Source organism: Pipra filicauda, unplaced genomic scaffold (assembly GCF_003945595.2).
Source record: "Pipra filicauda isolate LSUMZ 115617 unplaced genomic scaffold, ASM394559v2 scaffold58_size5111680_pilon, whole genome shotgun sequence".
Taxonomy (NCBI): Eukaryota; Metazoa; Chordata; class Aves; order Passeriformes; family Pipridae; genus Pipra; species Pipra filicauda.
Genome location: NW_024104742.1, coordinates 2,104,072 through 2,120,927, shown reverse-complemented (window position 1 = coordinate 2,120,927; position 16,856 = coordinate 2,104,072). Strand labels below are relative to the sequence as shown.

At 47.0% G+C, this 16,856-nt stretch overlaps 3 protein-coding genes and 1 long non-coding RNA gene across 9 annotated transcripts; 2 read left to right on the top strand and 2 right to left on the bottom strand.

Annotated features, from left to right (window-relative positions):
• Positions 1–1,680: 1,680 nt before the first annotated feature.
• ZBTB33 (zinc finger and BTB domain containing 33) lies at positions 1,681–8,723 on the bottom strand. Of its 3 annotated transcripts, none has more exons than XM_039387788.1 (2): positions 8,602–8,723; positions 1,681–4,205 (listed from the first exon to the last, which is right to left on the bottom strand). In XM_039387788.1, the coding sequence occupies exon 2, from the start codon at positions 4,197–4,199 to the stop codon at positions 2,166–2,168; it is 2,034 nt and encodes a 677-aa protein (XP_039243722.1). In that variant the 5' UTR covers positions 4,200–4,205; positions 8,602–8,723; the 3' UTR covers positions 1,681–2,165. The 3 variants fall into 3 exon arrangements, with proteins under 3 accessions (XP_039243722.1, XP_027572403.1, XP_027572404.1); XM_027716602.2 differs by having other exon boundaries at positions 1,681–4,201; positions 8,616–8,723; XM_027716603.2 differs by lacking the exon at positions 8,602–8,723 and adding an exon at positions 5,201–5,230 and having other exon boundaries at positions 1,681–4,201.
• LOC113985665 lies at positions 5,362–8,087 on the top strand. Its single transcript, XR_003539903.2, has 2 exons — positions 5,362–6,632; positions 7,621–8,087. It is a non-coding gene; the product is annotated as an uncharacterized LOC113985665 (long non-coding RNA).
• Positions 8,720–13,745, top strand: LOC113985657 (NFKB activating protein). The gene is made up of 9 exons (XM_027716610.2): positions 8,720–9,054; positions 9,406–9,486; positions 9,868–9,941; positions 10,152–10,271; positions 10,707–10,752; positions 11,137–11,252; positions 11,400–11,475; positions 11,947–12,096; positions 12,724–13,745. Exons 1-9 carry the CDS (start codon positions 8,804–8,806, stop codon positions 12,896–12,898), a joined length of 1,089 nt encoding a protein of 362 aa, XP_027572411.1. The 5' UTR covers positions 8,720–8,803; the 3' UTR covers positions 12,899–13,745.
• On the bottom strand, positions 9,839–16,335 carry AKAP14 (A-kinase anchoring protein 14). 4 transcript variants are annotated; one of them, XR_003539902.2, is made up of 6 exons: positions 15,898–16,331; positions 15,685–15,778; positions 15,506–15,597; positions 15,169–15,411; positions 14,782–14,834; positions 9,839–14,406 (listed from the first exon to the last, which is right to left on the bottom strand). XR_003539902.2 is itself a non-coding variant. In XM_027716616.2 (6 exons), exons 2-6 carry the CDS (start codon positions 15,767–15,769, stop codon positions 14,319–14,321), a joined length of 495 nt encoding a protein of 164 aa, XP_027572417.1. In that variant the 5' UTR covers positions 15,770–15,778; positions 15,898–16,180; the 3' UTR covers positions 9,839–14,318. The 4 variants fall into 4 exon arrangements, 3 of the variants coding, with proteins under 3 accessions (XP_027572417.1, XP_027572416.1, XP_039243723.1); XM_027716616.2 differs by having other exon boundaries at positions 15,169–15,348; positions 15,506–15,594; positions 15,898–16,180; XM_027716615.2 differs by having other exon boundaries at positions 15,169–15,348; positions 15,898–16,105.
• Between the last annotated feature and the right edge of the window lie 521 nt (positions 16,336–16,856).

Below are 16,856 nucleotides of genomic sequence, written 5' to 3'. Positions count from 1 at the left end.
TAGGCACAGTTTAATTTAAGGTTTGAAATATACCAGCAGCAAACAGTGATAGCCATTATATTTAATTTTGTACACTTTGCAATGTATGCTTAATTCCAGATCCCTGTACAGGTCATAAGAATTGGACCTGATCGTCCTTGAGGGTCCCTTCCAACTCAGAATGTTGTGTGATTAAATGTGTCACGTCAGTAACAAAAATAACATTGTATTTGTCTTGTCAAAGTTCAAGAATTCCCGTCATAGCACCAGCCAGCTAGGGCAGAACCACCTGTGCCAACACAGGCAATCCATACTCATGTTGCATAAGGATTATGTTTGACTGCTGCAATGCCACCTCAATAACACCCCACCTGTAACACTTATAGCACGCCCCATTATATTCCAAGGGGTCTGCAATATGATCTGGAAATCATCAGTGTACCACGTTCTTGGCCAACAAAAGAGAAGTGCGGAGCGTTACACGTGTGAGGTAAACAAATCCTCTTCCACCGTTGCTCACAGGGATTTCTGGTATCCTTTTCTGTAGCTCGAGTTACATTTGAATCATTTACCATTTAAGCCTTTCTGTCTAGAGTCCTGTATGTCCAAAATCCTAACTTTGACAGTCATAGGATCAAGATGCTTACTTAAAACATGAAAAAGGAAAGAAAAACCTGTAATTGGAATTTAAGCAATGAAAGGTTGCAATAACTAACTAGTACTACGCACGACAGTCTTCCTCAGTCATCTCTAGAACTTGAGCAGTTTTTATATTACCATTTACAAAAATTCAGCAAGTCACTAAATCTGAAGTGCTAAACTATGACTGGGTAAACAGCCATTTGTTTTTCTCAGATCTACCATTTCCTCATCAAGTTGGACGTCTCATTAATCTTCTAAGAGCTTAAAAATGTACCAAGTGCAAGGAGAATAAGGACAACATAATAAACCCAAACCTGAAAACTAGATGACAACTAGACAACCACAGAGAAATTATACTTTAGATTATGGTGAATAAAGGGTATTTTTTGATCGTTGGTTTAGTCTTCACGCTTCCACAATCTATAAATGGGGGAGAAAAAAAATCCAAATCCCTGTTTCACTTGAAGATCTAGACAAACAGTCGTACAAGATCCTCAGCAGTCTCAGTGCTGAACCGATACAGCATTTACATGACTTCCCAGTTTTGAGAAGCCTTCAGCTAAAAACAAAACAAAACAAAAAGATACTACTTTTACCAAAAGTATTACTGTTTTTAAAATTCCAGACTGAAGCCCTTCTTCTTGAATAGTGAAAAAAGGAACATCACTTTGTATCAAACTAACTACTGGCATTTTTTCCAGCATTAAGAAAACCTGACCTTATTCCTCAAGCTTTAAAACATTAAAATCTCCTCCCTAAGTGTTTTAAGCTTCTTCACTACTGAGCTTTGTAGGTTTTGGCTTTTTATCCCCATTGCAAAAAGAATAAAATATGATGGTTCAGACACTGAATACTCTGCTCACCATCCTGCCAAGTGTAAATAAAGTTTGTTCAAGTTAGCCCTGATTATCTCTCATTGACAAAATCATTTGCACGAAGACAGATGATTTATAATGTTTATAAAAGCAAAACTAAGATGCTAGCTCAAAAATACACTACTCCAGTCTAGTAACAGATCATTTATTTTGGCCCCTTGCAGTAATGCACTGTTCACAAATGTGAGGTGTGGGATTACTTTTTTTAAATCGTTCCACGACCAAGAGACAATGAAAAAAAGCCTGTTTTCTTGGTTAACATCTAAACAGAATTCACCATTAAAGTGCTAACATGAAATAAAGGGTTTACATAGTAGGTATGGGTACAGAAAATAATTCAATTATTTTAGAAATATTTCTAGGTCTTTAGAAGAAATTGTACCTTTTCAAGCTACAAATCCTCATGTTTTGATCAAATTTAACATACCAGAAAACACTGCCAGCTCCTTAGAAATGTCTTCCTCTCTATTCAGGTAAATTTGAGATTAATTGCTTCCACAAATCACTGCAGATAACATAATCCAGACAAGTGTTACCATTTTGGTGACTTTGTAGAACAAGTTAGCTTGTTTTGACTTTAACCTTTTATTTTACAGCTATTTTAACAGTCCCGTTAAAACAGCTGCAATATTTCTGCACTGAATCCTTTTTTCCAGCACTTAATGCATTTCAGTAAGACTCTGGTATTACAAACTCAAACTCAGTACTTCCCTCTGACGGATTTTGTTTGAACATTGTTTCGTTTCCCGGCGGAACGAAAATGTCGTCCCAGCTAATTTGTTTGGCTGGAGAGTTAGGCGCTGTCCCTTCAGTGCCGTCCTTCCCTGAGCCGACTCGATAGACAATTCCCCCCTCGTTCATTCCCGGGATGCTGCTCGAGCGGTCACTAATGTAGGCGTACTGCCTGATCTGCAGGGACCTGCAGGGGTGCAGCCGGTAGAGCTTGGTGTCTCCGGAAGGGTCTTGGCTGTGAACCGATCTGATGTGGGAGACCGTGATTTGGTAGTTGATGAAAGTCTTGCCACACGTCAAGCACTGGTACCTTCGCTCCCCGGTGTGGTGGAGCTCGTGCTTGGTGCGATACTCTGCCAGAGCAAACACCTTGTCACAGTACCGGCACGGGTACTTCTTCTCCCAGGAATGGACGTTAAAATGTCTCCGTAAGCTCGTCAGACACGCGTAGGATCTCTTGCACACGATACAGATGTAGTACACTCTGCCATCCACTATGAGCTCGTAATGGTCATCGTGCTTTACTTTCATGCGTTTCCTGTTTGAAGATTCATCACCAGATGTTCTAGGCGTGTCCTCAGGCTTGGCTTCCCCCTCCTCGGAATCCCCCTTTACAGGGATGACTATGTCGTACGTATCCTCACCGATGTTTGCATAAACCTTACAGCCTGTCGATAAGCCTCCTATTTCAGTTGCTGTATCTAATGTTATGATTTTCTGCCCATCTGCCACATTCTTTGATGCTATGCCCGAACTGAATTCCTTGTTGTTTCCGCTAAGGACATCTGAGATTTTTATTTTAAATTCTCCAGGTTTAGCAAATGACTCTTGTGGAAATGTAACAACCTGTTTTTTCTGTACACCTGATCCCTCAGTGGTTGCTGCCTTGGGAACAGAAGACTGCTGAACCAAAGAGCTGCTGCTGACTGAACCAGGACTAGAGGAGCTAATGATATCGACATCATCTTCAACAACCTCTTCATCATCAACAGCAGTTGTTTCCACTTCAGTTAAGGAGCCCTTATTAGATGGCTGCTGGTTCTCCTCAAGTAAATTAATTGTAGGGGTCACGTGTGTTTGATGCAAGGAGCTGGCACCAAGTGATGAGTTAAGCAGAGGCTTGTTTAGCACGATGATATTAGGGGTAAAATGCTGGGGAGTTGCCGAGACAAGCGATTCAGCACCTGACTGTGTTTGGTTTGGGTTTAGCTGACTGGCAGACAAGGTGAGGTTTTGAGCTGCTGTGGTGTTTGTCAAACAGGGAGAGCCACCACCGCCACAGGTTTTTTGGTCAGAAGCTCCAGCTGGACTTGAGCAAGGCTGGTTCTGGCTTGCAGCATTTTTATCTTTAGTACATTCTTTTGGAGGAACAATCTCAGAACAAAAAATTACATCATCGTCCTCATCATCCGAGTCGCTCACTGTAATTTTTGTAGTCTCATATTCTATGCCATGTAAGGAGAATGACTGTGTTATAACTGGCATCCCATCCGTTGCCTCTTGACTCTCTGGCCTGATTAGAGGTACTTGTGTTTCAGCATCCCTTTGACTTGGACTAGAAGTTTCTGAAGCACCATCTTTGACCTCGCTTGGCACATTTTTCTCTTCGGACGGAGCTATGCCCAGATCAGCTATGAATTTCACGCCCAGCTGCTGCCCTGATTTGATCAGTTCATCAAGTAAATCGGATCGAACGCTGATTATTTTCGAACTATAAATATAATTAAGAATTTCTGCAAAAATTTCTGCTCTCACAAAGCTCAGTTCAACCACTTGACCAGCCACTGAGAAAAGCTGGTGAAAATATGTGCTTGAGGCCGAAAGGATGTTTCTGTGAGCTCGAAACTTCCGGTCCTCCACGATGACTGTAACATCACAAAAAAGTCCATGGCCACGTTGTTCATTCAAAGACTGAAGAAGCACACTAGAATACTGTGTGTCTGTTGCAGAGATGAGTTTTTTCCCCTCCATTCCTGCAAAAGGAAAGTAAAAAGTATCAAATTAGTAAAAATACAGACATACAGTTTTAACTGTGTGACAAAATTCCCATATTTACTGTCTGTTCCTTCTTTGAAAGAAAACAAATCTGAGACACTGTTCATAAGGATATATGCTACAGCACTTGGCAAATTTGTTTCTTCTTATTTGTCCTTTCACCTTCTAGAAAAGGTAAGTGCAATTCTGAACATATCCTCTACTCTTGCAAGGTGAGGAACAGAGAAACAACTGCTTATTTTACGCAACAGCAAATACAGTAAATTTTACAACCAAGCCAGATGGAAGATTTGGGTCCCCCAAACAGCTTTAAACACTATTAGACATTTCTTTCTGATTGTGAAGACATTCTATAAATTGTTATGAGAAATCCCAATAACATGAAGTTATTCGTGGGCCAGACAGCAGTGTCTGTATATCACCAGTCAACTGAGTTGATGAAAACACTATGGATACCGCACTTCCTGCCCCAGAAAAATAAACTTTTTTAACCCCTCGTCATACATTCGCAAGGCTATTCTGTATTTCAAACCGAGACACCGAGGCAGCACGGCAACAAAACAGACCTGCAAAGTCAAATTAACCCCTCTCTCGGCACTGCCCCCTTCACAGCCCCCAACAGGCTGAAAAAAACAACATCAAAATATAGAACAGCGAAACTTTTATTTCCGCAGGCCGGACCGGGCCGGATGAGCCGCCGAGGCCGGAGCGCCGCGGCCGCCGCACGTCCGGCCCCGCTCCCCCCGCGGCCCCGGCGGGGCTTCCCCGTGAGAACGAGCGCCCCGAGCGCCGCCGCGGGTGTTCCGCGGGCGGCCCAGCAGGACCGGCGGCTCCGGGAGCGGCCTGGCGGCAGCGGCCCGAACCCACGGGCGGCCCCTCCGCCGCTCGGCCCTCGTCGAGCCGGGGAGAGCCCCCGGCGGGGCGGGAGCCGAACCCCGCGCTGCCCCGGTGCCCCCGCGCCCCCGGTACCGCGTTACCTGCCCGCGCTCCGGCCGCGGCCCCGCCGCCTCCCCGCGCACCCGCCGCGCCTCGGCCGCCGGGGGGCGCTGCCCGCGCTGCCCTCGGCCCTGACCCGAGAGGCCTCGGGAACCTTCGCGCCGGGGCGGGGCCGGGCCGCGCTCCCGCCCCCGCGCCCGGGCTCGCCCACAGCCCCTCGGCTCGGCGGCTCCGGGGCTCCCGGAGACTGCCCGGTCGCACCGCCCGGGTGGCCGCCCCCCGCCGGCAGAACCCCCCCTGCCCCACCGCAGGCCTTGGGCAGCTCGGGCCTCACGCACGGGCCTCGCCGCGGCCTTGGCGGTTCCCGCCCGGCTGTCCCGGCACCTGCCTTGTGCCCGGCCGTGTGGATGAGCCGTGCAGACCCTATTTCCCGCTGCGGCTCATTTCCTTCCCGGGGGCAGGGACCGAGCTGGCGCTGCTCCGCCGGGGGTGACGCAGCTGTGGCACCTCCGCCCAGCACCGAGCGGGGCTGTAACCCGGCCTGGGCACCGCTGGATAACCCGGCCTGGGCACCGCTGGATAACCCGGTCTGGCACCGCTGGATAACCCGGCCTGGGCACCGCTGTATAACCCGACCTGGCACCGCTGTATAACCCGGCCTGGGCACCCCTGTATAATCAGACCCTGAACACCCCTGTAACCCAGCTCTGGGCACCACTGTATAATCCAACCCTCGACACCCCTGTATAATCCGACCCTGGGCACCCCTGTATAACCCCACCCTGGGCACCCCTGGATAATCTGACCCTGGGTACCCCTGCCCGTGCTGCAGGAGCGTTGGTTTGGTGCTCTTTGCACCTCGCTGGCACGTCTTGGACCCCGCTGGCAGCTGAGTGGACGTGCACGGCCTCTGCACAAAGTGTCTTTGAGAAAACGCGCGACAGGTTCCAGGTTTGACATGTGGCCATCAAAGCGACACATCCACAATGCGGCCTCTTGGAAACTGTCGCTGTTCTGGAACGCTCAAAGAGCACCGAGATCATAAAAGATATTTTTCATCTTCAGTTACTGATCTGTTCCATTTTTTTTTTCCTATGGATTTTGTGGACTTGAACCACAGGGGTTCCTATTTTTCTTTAAGATTTAAAAACTTTGACAAGAACAAATGTCCTCCTGTGAAGTTCGACCAAAAACATGAACAGGCCACAGTCACTGGCAGAAACAGCTACAATCCCTCACACTACATATATCAGCAATGAAATGATCCTGCCCCAGTATATGAGCCCTTCTAGCAAGAAAATCACTGCCAGCCTCCCTATATTTGTATAGTTAGTAGTGTTTGTATAGTTAGTGCCTTTCGGAAGCAAGCTCTCATATCTGAAATGTTATAAACCGGTTTCTGTTTATTTATAGCTTTTACCAGAGAGTCAAACGGAGGAGAATAAATAACAGAAAAGAATAATCGGGGAAAAGGTAGGCTTTTCTTCCTCATATAACCCTTCAATCAAGTTTTCTCCTTTGATCCAGGTTCTTAATAATTTTTACTTAGGTGGATATATTAAATGAAAATAATACTATAATTATTTTAATTCTTAACCCAGTGTTCTTTTTTCTCCTCCAAAAATGTGTGATGGCCCAAATTAAACCATTTCTTAGCCTTTCATCCTCCAGTTTTAAGGAGTTTTCTCCTAATCGCCTATCCCATTCCTAAACAACAAACAGGAGAATTTACAGCTAAAGATGAGCCCTGGGTTGGAAGGAGCCCTGCTCCTGAGGCATCACCAGTTCTCAGAAATCAGGTTTGAACTGCTTACCCTTAGGCATAGAAATACTGGCTGATTTAAAAGCTGCTGGTCTAGCTGGGAGAGCTGCACCACCTCCTTGACTTTTACCTTATTTGGAAAAGCTTCTCTCTACGTCAACTTCTTTTATCAGACACAAATCTGAACCCCACTGTCACCTTGCTGTGGCCAGAACAGAGCTAATGCTCTGAGCAGCTTAAATCTGACCAAAGCTGCCACTCAGTCCTCCTGCACTTGAATGCAGAATTTCAACATTCATATTTTTTTGTCTAGTGTGCAATTCTTAGTTCTGGGGTTGTTTTTTCCTCTTTTATTTTTAGATAAGATTATAAAGTGTCAGGTGATTCAAGTCACATCAACACTTACACAGTGACAATTTAAAAGAACCATTTTATCTAAGATACTAATAAGAAACATCTAAAACAGAACTAAGCGTGCTATTCTTGCAACTGAAAAAATAGCTAAGAGACACAATGGCAACTTTTATTTTGTTGTATAGAAGTGATCAAAAAAACTCTGGGATTGAGCCTCTGAAAATATGAAGTACAAATTTAAAGAAGTGATGTCAGGCTTTTGCGAGAAGACAGAAAAATATGCAATTCACTGACAAGTTTTCAGTTAAGCAGTTTGAGGAGCTCTCTTGTTTTTAAAAATTCCAGTTTGAGAGAACAGAACGTTTTTAAAGATCTGACAAATCTGAGAGACAAAGAAGCATTCTCCATCTCATGACGTGTCCCGTGACTCCCCGCCCCACGGGAGGTACTAGGCGTTCCCACCTGAGCCCGAATGTATGTAACTCGTGAGATCTTTGAGTTTTGAGGGGAGGAGGGGGCTTCCCCCAACCGATCAAGACCAACACTTGGACAGGACTGCGACCACCATCTTCAACCAACAGAACATTGAAGGTGCAACTACCAAGTTTCATCGCTGGATCCAGCGAGTGCTGACAACATATATCTTTCCATTTTTATCCTTTCTTTCTCTTCCTTATAAATTTCCTTAAGTGTTACTTTTATGCTTTAATATTGCTGTATTACTTTAGATGATAAGAAGCAAAACGGCTACACACCTGTTTTCCTTTGAAACAAAACTGCTCTAAAATAAACCCTACATATATATTTCCAAACAGTGATCATTCAGTGTCGTTTCACCTTAATCCACCCCAAGGGATTTATTAACAAGAACCTGGGTTACCCTCCCCTTCTGGGGTGGGTCGTATCAAGTCCAACCATCAACCCAGTACCACCATTAAACCACGACCTCAAGTGCTACACGTTTTATGAACACTTCCAGGGATGGTGCCTCCATCGCTTCCCTGGGCAGCGTGTTCCAATGCTTTACAACCCTTTCCGTGAAAAAAATTTCCCTAATATCCAATCTAAACCTCCCCTGGCGCCACTTGAGGCCGTTTCCCCTCGCCCTGTCAATGCTCCCCTGACACGCTGCCGTATCAGGCCGCGCCGGGAGCCGCCGGATTTCCAACACTCCCAACCGGACCGTGACGGTGTCGGGCCCGGGCGGGGAAGGCGAGCCCCGACGGGGCAGGGTGAGCTGTCCGCGGGGCAGTGCTGCTCCCGGGCCGCCCTAGAGAGCTCCCGGGGCCGCGGCCCCGTGCCGGTACCCGCCGCCGGCGCGCCCCCCGCCGCCGCCTCACCTGCCGCCGCCGTTGTCCGCGCGTCCGTCGCTGCCGGGCGGCACAAAGGGAGCCGCCGGAGCCGCCGGTGCCGCCCGCGCCGGAGGGGCGGTGACCCCGCGGGCGGGGCCGCCCCGCGCTCGCCCGGCCGGGAGGCGCCGGAAGTGGCCGGAAGCGGCCGGAAGTGGCTTCCCCGCCCCTTCGCCGCCATGGCGCCCGTGTCCCGCTCCCGCTCCCCGCCCGCCGCCAGCCCCGAGCGCCGCGCCCGCCGATCCCGATCCCGATCCCGCTCCCGCGAGCGCAACGTCCCGAGGCGCCCGAGCCACCGGCGGAGCCGCAGCCGGTCGCGGTCGCGCAGCCCCGGCCCGCCGCGCTCCGCCGCGCACCACGGGCACCACCACCACGGCAAGGGCTGGCCCGAGTACTACGAGAAGGAGAAGGAGGAGATCCTACGGCAGAGGCAAGCGCTGGGCCGGGTCGGGGCTGTCCTGCCGGTTGCCGGCCGGGTCTGGGGGTGCTGTGGGAGGGCGGCGGGCCCGGCGCTGCACGGCCCGGCCACGGGTCTCGGCGCCTCCGGACGCTCCCCCGGCCGTGTCCGCGGGCAGGACTGAGCCGGGGCTCGGCTGGGAGGGGGTAACACCTCTGCAGTGGGGGAGCACTTCTGCCAGCCCCCCGGCCTGGGAGTTGGCTCCTTGCACCTGGTTTTTTCTTTTCCGTACTGCGATTAACAGTGGTGACAAGTACTAAATTTAAAGTGTTTATGTACTGGGTGTGGCACGCAAGGGTTCAGTGAAGGTGTTTTCCTTTACAGGAGACTCAATGAGAGAGAGAGAATTGGAGAGCTGGGGGCACCTGAAGTCTGGGGGCTGTCACCAAAGGTCCCTGACCCCGAGTAAGGCTTATTCTTTTTTCTTTTCTTCAGTTTTTTATGTTAGTTTAATTTACAAAAATGCCTTATCCCTGCGCTAGTCCCATTGCCACAATTCTTGTTGTATCAGTTAACTTCTAAATCAACATAATATGAGATTATTAGTTTTTTTCCCCCAGGTAATTCCAATATGTGATTTATCGTAGATCAATAAATTGATCTACAAATTTTGTGACCTTTGTGTTGTGGTTCTGAAAGCAGTTCCCATGCTGAAAATTAACCCTTTAATAGTTTACTTCATTGCAAGTATTGACTCAAAACCTGCAAGCCTTTGGTCACATGTGTATCTTTGATCTTGAGTACTACAAAATAGATCTTAAATAGCAAACTGTTCTTTTTATTCAGTTCTGATGAGCATACACCAGTAGAAGATGAAGAGGCAAAATCGAAGAGTAGTTCTTCGGATTCCAGCTCAGAAGGTATTTTGTTTGGCTTACACAGCTTGTTTTGAAAATGGGAAGCTATTGAAGTCTAGAATCTGCTGCAGTTACTTGCTGGAGGGTTACTGGTTTTGATGGCTGGAAGTGAGTGGGCTCCAGTTCAAAGGAGAGCATTACCTTGGGAAGATTGGGAAGTACATATGGAGCTAGTTGATTGATCTCTAATGTTATATTTTCAAAACATTCTAGAGGAAAAGAAAAAAAAAAAGAAGAAAAGAAACAAGAAAAAACGTAAGGCATCCAAAAGAAAGCGCAGAAAACATTCTGAGGACAGCGACAGTGAGTCGGAGTCTGAGCAGAACTCCAGTGGTAAGACAGGAGGGTTTTGGCTGGTGTGTGAGGGCTGAACACAAACTGACACTTCTGGCTTTTATTGCATGCTTGCAGTGTTCTGAAGTTACAGAGCTGCAGCATCAATCCATGGTCTTTTCCTTCACCATCTTGCTGGGTTTGTAGTGCCTTTTCCTTGAGTGCTTGAGGTCTGGCCTCAGGAAATGGGATTTCTGAGTTAAGCATCCATTGGGTATCTCATCATAGAGATCTCTTTGAGATGTTCTTATATTCATCAATACTGCAGGTAGCTTTCTACTAATGCTTTCTTAGTATTGCTTGATATATAAACAGTCAGGTCTGAGAAGCTGTGTGTGTACTAGGGCATTCTGGTGGAGGCAGTTCAGTACAGTAAACTACTTAGTTATAGCTAATCATCTCTTTTTGCTAATGATATAGTTGTTTTTTTTTCAGATGAAGATAAAAAGAAAAGCAAGAAGAGGAAAAAGAAGAGCAAAAAGTAAGTGCCTAGGTTGCTGCGTGTAGTTCTGGCTTCTTTGGCTGGAGAGCAGCTCCACCTTCTTCACAGGCTCTGAGGGAGTCTGAGCACTCTGGTAATTCAGGCTGCAAGTGCTGACAAGTAATATTAATTTGATGGATTTTCTTTGAGTCAACAGAATCGTGCAGCATAGACAACTCCCTGCAAGTGTAGAGCCACTTTCTAACGCTCTGTGAAAGGTGTAACATTGTCTTGGCTTTGCTGTAAGGTGTTTTCTATAAAACAACAATCTGTACGCAGCCAGCCAGTCTTCCCATAAGTAGAAGTTACCTTGAGAAACTAATTATTTGAGTATGATTCCAAGCAAATTTTGGTAAATAGTATGTCTGTCTGACTTTATCACAGGAAGAAGTATAAGAAAAAGAAAAATAAGAAGAGCAGGAAGGAATCCAGCGATTCCAGTAGCGAAGATTCCGACGATGAAACAGTTCAAGGGGATGATCTCTGGATTGAGAGATCAAGTAGGTTCACCTGACTTTACATTTGGATTGAAACTTTTTAGTGTCCTTTTTGTGAATTCTCTTAGGTCTTACTGACCTGTGGAACACTCCTGATAACAAAGAACAATGGGCACAATATCAATCTTCCTCATTATTTGACTGTTGCAGAAAATACCGAAGCTGATAGCTTGATTGGACCAGAGGCTCCCAAAACTCATGCGTCTCAGGATGACAGGCCTTTGAAGTGAGTAGCCAGCTCTAACAGTGCTTTGATCAAATCAAGTAAATCAAGCATGAAAGTTACTGTTCAAAAGGGCTGTTACAACAATATGGCATGCAGAGGGAGAAATGCTGTGCCAGAAACTTGCAAACAAAAGTGCTAGTGGTGCTAACCTTTCCCCTGGCCTGAATTTGGGTAGAAAAGTCTGGTTTATGCTTCTTAGTCTTGATTCCTAGAAAATCATTTGTAAGGTACCTTTATTCTAATGCTCTGCAGTGTTGTGACTTTGTAGTGTCTTCTTCATTGTTTAATCAGAATGGACTCAACTGGTAATTTAAGATGTTTTTGCTGGTGTTAGCCATAAGGAAAGAACAGGCCAACATGTGGGAAAGAATGTGTTTAAAAATGCAGCTGTATCTGGTAGTGAACAGGGAAGCAGGATGTTTAGCTCAGGCTCTCTGTATTTGAGACTGCAATCCTCCCTTTTTTTTTTAGCTATGGACACGCCCTCCTGCCGGGTGAAGGTGCAGCAATGGCAGAGTATGTAAAAGCAGGAAAACGTATTCCCCGGAGAGGCGAGATCGGTTTAACCAGTGAAGAGATCGCATCGTTTGAGAGCTCTGGTTACGTCATGAGTGGCAGCAGGTATGGTTTTGATGATGGCAGTGGTTCAGTGACGTTTTCAAGAGCTGCTTGCTCTGTTGGCTGAGTGGAAGACTGCTTCCAAGCTCTAGTTGAAAGTGTGGAGGAGAAGGTGCTCTGCATGCTTGCAATAATCTACACCAAACTCCCCACTGCTGTAGACAGATGGTGAGGTTTTCAAGGATGCTTTCTCCTCAAGAGCAAAAGTTCTTTCCAGGTAATATACTTCTCATTATCTTTATTTCAAATGAGGAGATGCTTGTGCCAGGTGGTGTGTTTGGACAGCCCTGGTGATGTGCTGGCCAGTAGGAGACAAATCAAAGTGTGAGAGGTTGGCTGCACTTTTTGCTCTATGAGTCCTCCAGGAATTTCACTTAAATTTTGGTGAGCCAGCAGCTGACACCCTGGGGGTAGGTGGGACTTCTGGCTCACTGCCTGAGAGCAGACACGCCCAGAAGTCAGTTCCTTGCTCTGCCACACTCCTTCTTGGGAAGGTTTGTGTGCAAGTTCGGACTTTGTAGTGCAGGTATCTTTATTTAAAGCCCCTGAAAACATTCAGGCCAGTTGATGGATGGAAGCTGTACCGGGGCAGTCTGCCCATGATGACACACACCATGTTCCCCTCCACAGACACCGGCGCATGGAAGCTGTGCGTCTGCGCAAGGAGAACCAGATCTACAGCGCAGACGAGAAGAGAGCCCTGGCCTCCTTCAACCAAGAGGAGAGGAGGAAACGAGAGAACAAGATCCTCGCAAGCTTTCGGGAGATGGTCTACAGAAAGACTAAGGGCAAAGAGGAGAAATAATGCTTTGTTTGAGCTGTGCAGCACGGACTGTACCACGCAGCAGCTGACCTGTTCCAGTCGTGATTTGAAAAATGCTGCAGGTGCTGCAGCGCCTTTCACCCAACAGGGCCGGGCCCCAGGAGTGGATTACTTCTGTCAAGAAAACAGAGTTACTTTCATCAGATTCTCTAGGGTGATTTGTTCACCATCTACAAGGAATCCCTGTAAAGTGAAAGGTGAGAAGGCAGGAACAGACAGGGAAGATTAGAGGTGTCAAATGTTCTGCGCTTGCTTTGAATCAGACAAGCAGGAGGATCCCGTGAGAAGGGCTTTGTTACATAATACCAATGTGTCATTTTTTTAATTCCATTTATTTTGATTTTTCATAGACTCATTTAGCTTGGAAAAGACAGCGAACAAGCTACTACTAACAGCAGCAAAAATGAAGGAACTCCTGAGTTCCTGTTTAAGATCTAGGACTGTCCACTATTTCTTCAGAAGTCTTTTTAGATTTAGGTTTTTCTCAAAACAGTGAAGTTTGGTTTGTGGTTCAAACTAGACTTGTAAATATTCTGTAAATGAGTTTGTAATTTAATACAGATGGGCTTCAGTTACTTGAAAGCAAGCAGATTGCAATTGGGGTGTAAAGTAACGGTATAATAGGAGGGTCCGCTCTTCACCGAAATCTGTGGTGAAGAACAAAGTTGCTTGCTTCTTTTTCTCCTATGTTATACATAGGCATTAGAGCAGTGGGGTGCAGTGATTGGAACCCCTGGATGTATACAGTGGCAACAAGGATGTGTCTTTCAATTTATTTGAAATGTTTGTGTTTATGAAAGTGTTCTGGATTAAAACCTTATTTTAACTCCGGTAGTATTTTAATTTGGTCTGTTTCAGCAGCATTACATGGTTTGCTTTAAGCTCTGTACTTGGAGTCCTTGCTGAAGCAGTGCTTATGTGGTGGTTACCTTTGATTCAACCACATATTTCCAAACATATCCCCTTTGAACTTGTTTTTAAAAGCACTTGAGAAAAAGGAAGTGTTTTTGAGAGGGCTTTTGTTCCCCTAAATCCTTTTTTTATTTTTTTTGTTCCCCTAAGTTGGGCAGCAGAGATGTCCCATATATTGGTGCAAAGAAGATAAAAGTCCTAAAGTCCTATAATGTTTTCCCTATAGTTCCACAGACCAGCAAATCCCTCCCAGCTGTCTCTTCCCATTTACACTCTAGAACCTGGTTCCATCCTGGTGTACCCACCCATACCTGCCAGCAACCGTCCCATAAAGCCAACTGCCATGTCAGGGCATCATTGATTTGGCACAGGTTCAATGCTTTTTATGTATCCACAAAGCAGAAATGCTGCTAAGGAAGAGCCTTTCTTTCTTCATTGTGTTTATTTGGTTCTCCAAAACGGAGCATTGGTGATGGTGAATTGGAGCTGCTCATTGGGAACTAAGTCTTTCTATGAGGATTATTTTATTTTCAATAATGTCCTGAAGCCACTTTTCTCTAAACTGACACTCTTCTGGCCTGGAGGATGGAATAAAAAGAGGGTAAATTGTAAGAATAATACTGAATCCAAGTTTGGCCAGCTCAGAGCTGGCCTTAATTCACCAGGCAAGCCTATCTACTGCAATAAAGACCATGCCTAGACTTGGGTAAGCAGGACATATTCTTCCTGGAGAAGGCAGATGCCCATGGGGTGGCTATCCATGCTTGTGAGGGAGAGAAGCTAATAATAAGCAGGGTCATTTCATTTTGCGTAGCAAAATTTTGACAGCTTCTTCCACCTCCCTGATGTGACTGCAAACTTACTTACATGGAGCTCCCTCTTTGGTTTTGGCATGGAAAAGCTTGCTAGAACCTCCTGAGTTGTGTCAGTGACAGAAGAGTAATGACATTTACCTGCGAATCAGCCTGCTGGACTCCAGTCTGAAGAAAACCTCCACAGGCGAGGTCTGCAAGAGAGCAGAGACAGGGCAGAGGTCACGTACAGCCCCTCAAAGAGCAGACATTGTAGTTAGGTAAGAGTTACTATCTGTGTCTTCAAAAATAACCTGGATATTTGTACAACGTTTCTGATACAGATTAGAATAGTTTTAGTTTAAAGCCTCTCTGAGTATTTTCTTAAAGCCTCTTAAAGGTAAAGCCTCATAAGTTACAATTCTAAGCGTGTGGGATGATGTAAGATTTCTGACCAGCTATGGGCTGTTGTGCTGGTTTTGACTGCCTCAGGAATCCCTGTGCTCTTTTCCCTTTAAGGACTGGTGTGTGGCATTTCCGAGTACTTACGTCAGGTTTGAGTTTGGAGATCACTATAACAAAGTAGACGCTTGCTGTTGCTCTTGGGATGGGTTTTCTGCGTGTTGGCATGCCCCAGCAAGCTCTGTAATGGTACCTCTTGCTGTCCTTCAGTTCTTCTTCCTCAAGAAATTCTGAGTGGTGAAGCCAGCTTTCATGAATGTCCCATGTCTGTCGAACAAAGGCATCACACTAAGACTCCCTCTGTCCAGTAGAGGTGACTTGAGGGCAGCGCTAAAAAGGAACCAGAGGTGCTGTCCTTAAATTTTTCACACTTCTTAACAGTGAGAAGGTGTGGCCTTCCCGAATGGATGGAATTGTCACTCACAGAAATGAGTTCTTCAATCTGCTGTCGCCCTCTCTCCACTGTGAAGTTGTTGCCTGTGGTCCACTGGATAGTTTTGATAACACGCTTGGCTTCTAAAGCAAATAAAATGCTGACAAATCCTCCTGGGAAAAAAAAAAACAACAACAAAACAACACATGCTAATAGAGCAAACACAATACCTTTTTCCTTTTTCTTCAGGCAGTCCTCTGTACTGCTTCTCTCATTGTCTGGGGGTGTGTGATCTTTGTCCTCTTCCTTGTCCATTGGCTTCACCTTTAGAGAAAGAAAAGCACAAACGCAGTGAGACAGAGCCGGCCCGAGAGCTGCAGGACCCATCAGAGGAACACGGAGAGCGCTGGCCAGTCCCTCGCTCGCCCCTCGCCCCCGCTCACCCCCCTCAGGGCCGCCCCGGACGGACGGAGGGTCCCGGGGCTTTTTTATTCCAGGGAAGGTGTCCAGCCCCGAGGAGCTGCTCCCGGGCCCCGGCGGTGTCCCTGCCGCTGTCCCGGCTCCCCGGCCACGGCAGCGTTCTCGCGTCACCATGGAGAGGCGGGGCCGACTCCCGGCATCCCAGTCGGCATTCCCTGCGGATACACCGACCCCGGGGAAATGCGCCCCCAGCAGCCGCAGCGTTCCGGAAAAGGAAGGCAGTATGGCCAGGAAAGCAGCTGTGGGATCCTGCCAGATTCTCTGTTTGTCATGTTTCTGCCGGTCTCGGCAATGGGGGAACTAAAGCAGCCTCCGCTCTGTGCTGTCTGGGCAGAGTCTCAGCCCAGCCCGGCGCACAGAGGGCTGTAGTCTCCCAGCCCTTCAGAGCGAAAGGACCAACAGAGAGAGGCCAGAAATGTTTTAGCATATCACAGTGTGCTGAATTCACAGCAGCTGCTCTTCCAGAATGACAAAAGTCTGCTATATGGATTCAGCTGCTAGATCAATAATGAGCAAAGTGTAGGTCCTAGTCCTTGTGGTCTCATAGATGCTTCCTGTCCAGCTGAGAGAGCATTAATACAAGCCTGGACATTTCTCAGAAATTTGTCTGATCCATGTGACTCTGCACCTTGTTCCCTCCACGTTGGTTGTGGTCATTCCATGCCCCATGTCTCACAGGGGATCAATGTTGGTGGCAGTGACACAAAATCTGCGTTTCACTCTGACTGCCACAAGGAGATGAGTAACAGGCATCGTTATAGCAGGTTCAGGATGTAGCAGAGGCAAGTTTCGGCTTTATTGTAAGTTGAGACTGCTGACTAGTGCTATGCTGGGAGGCAAGAATCCAAGCTGCAGGAGGTGGCACTGGCTATTCATGCAGGCTGCTGCAGTCAGCAGCAGGGAACTGCATGTCAGAAGTGGG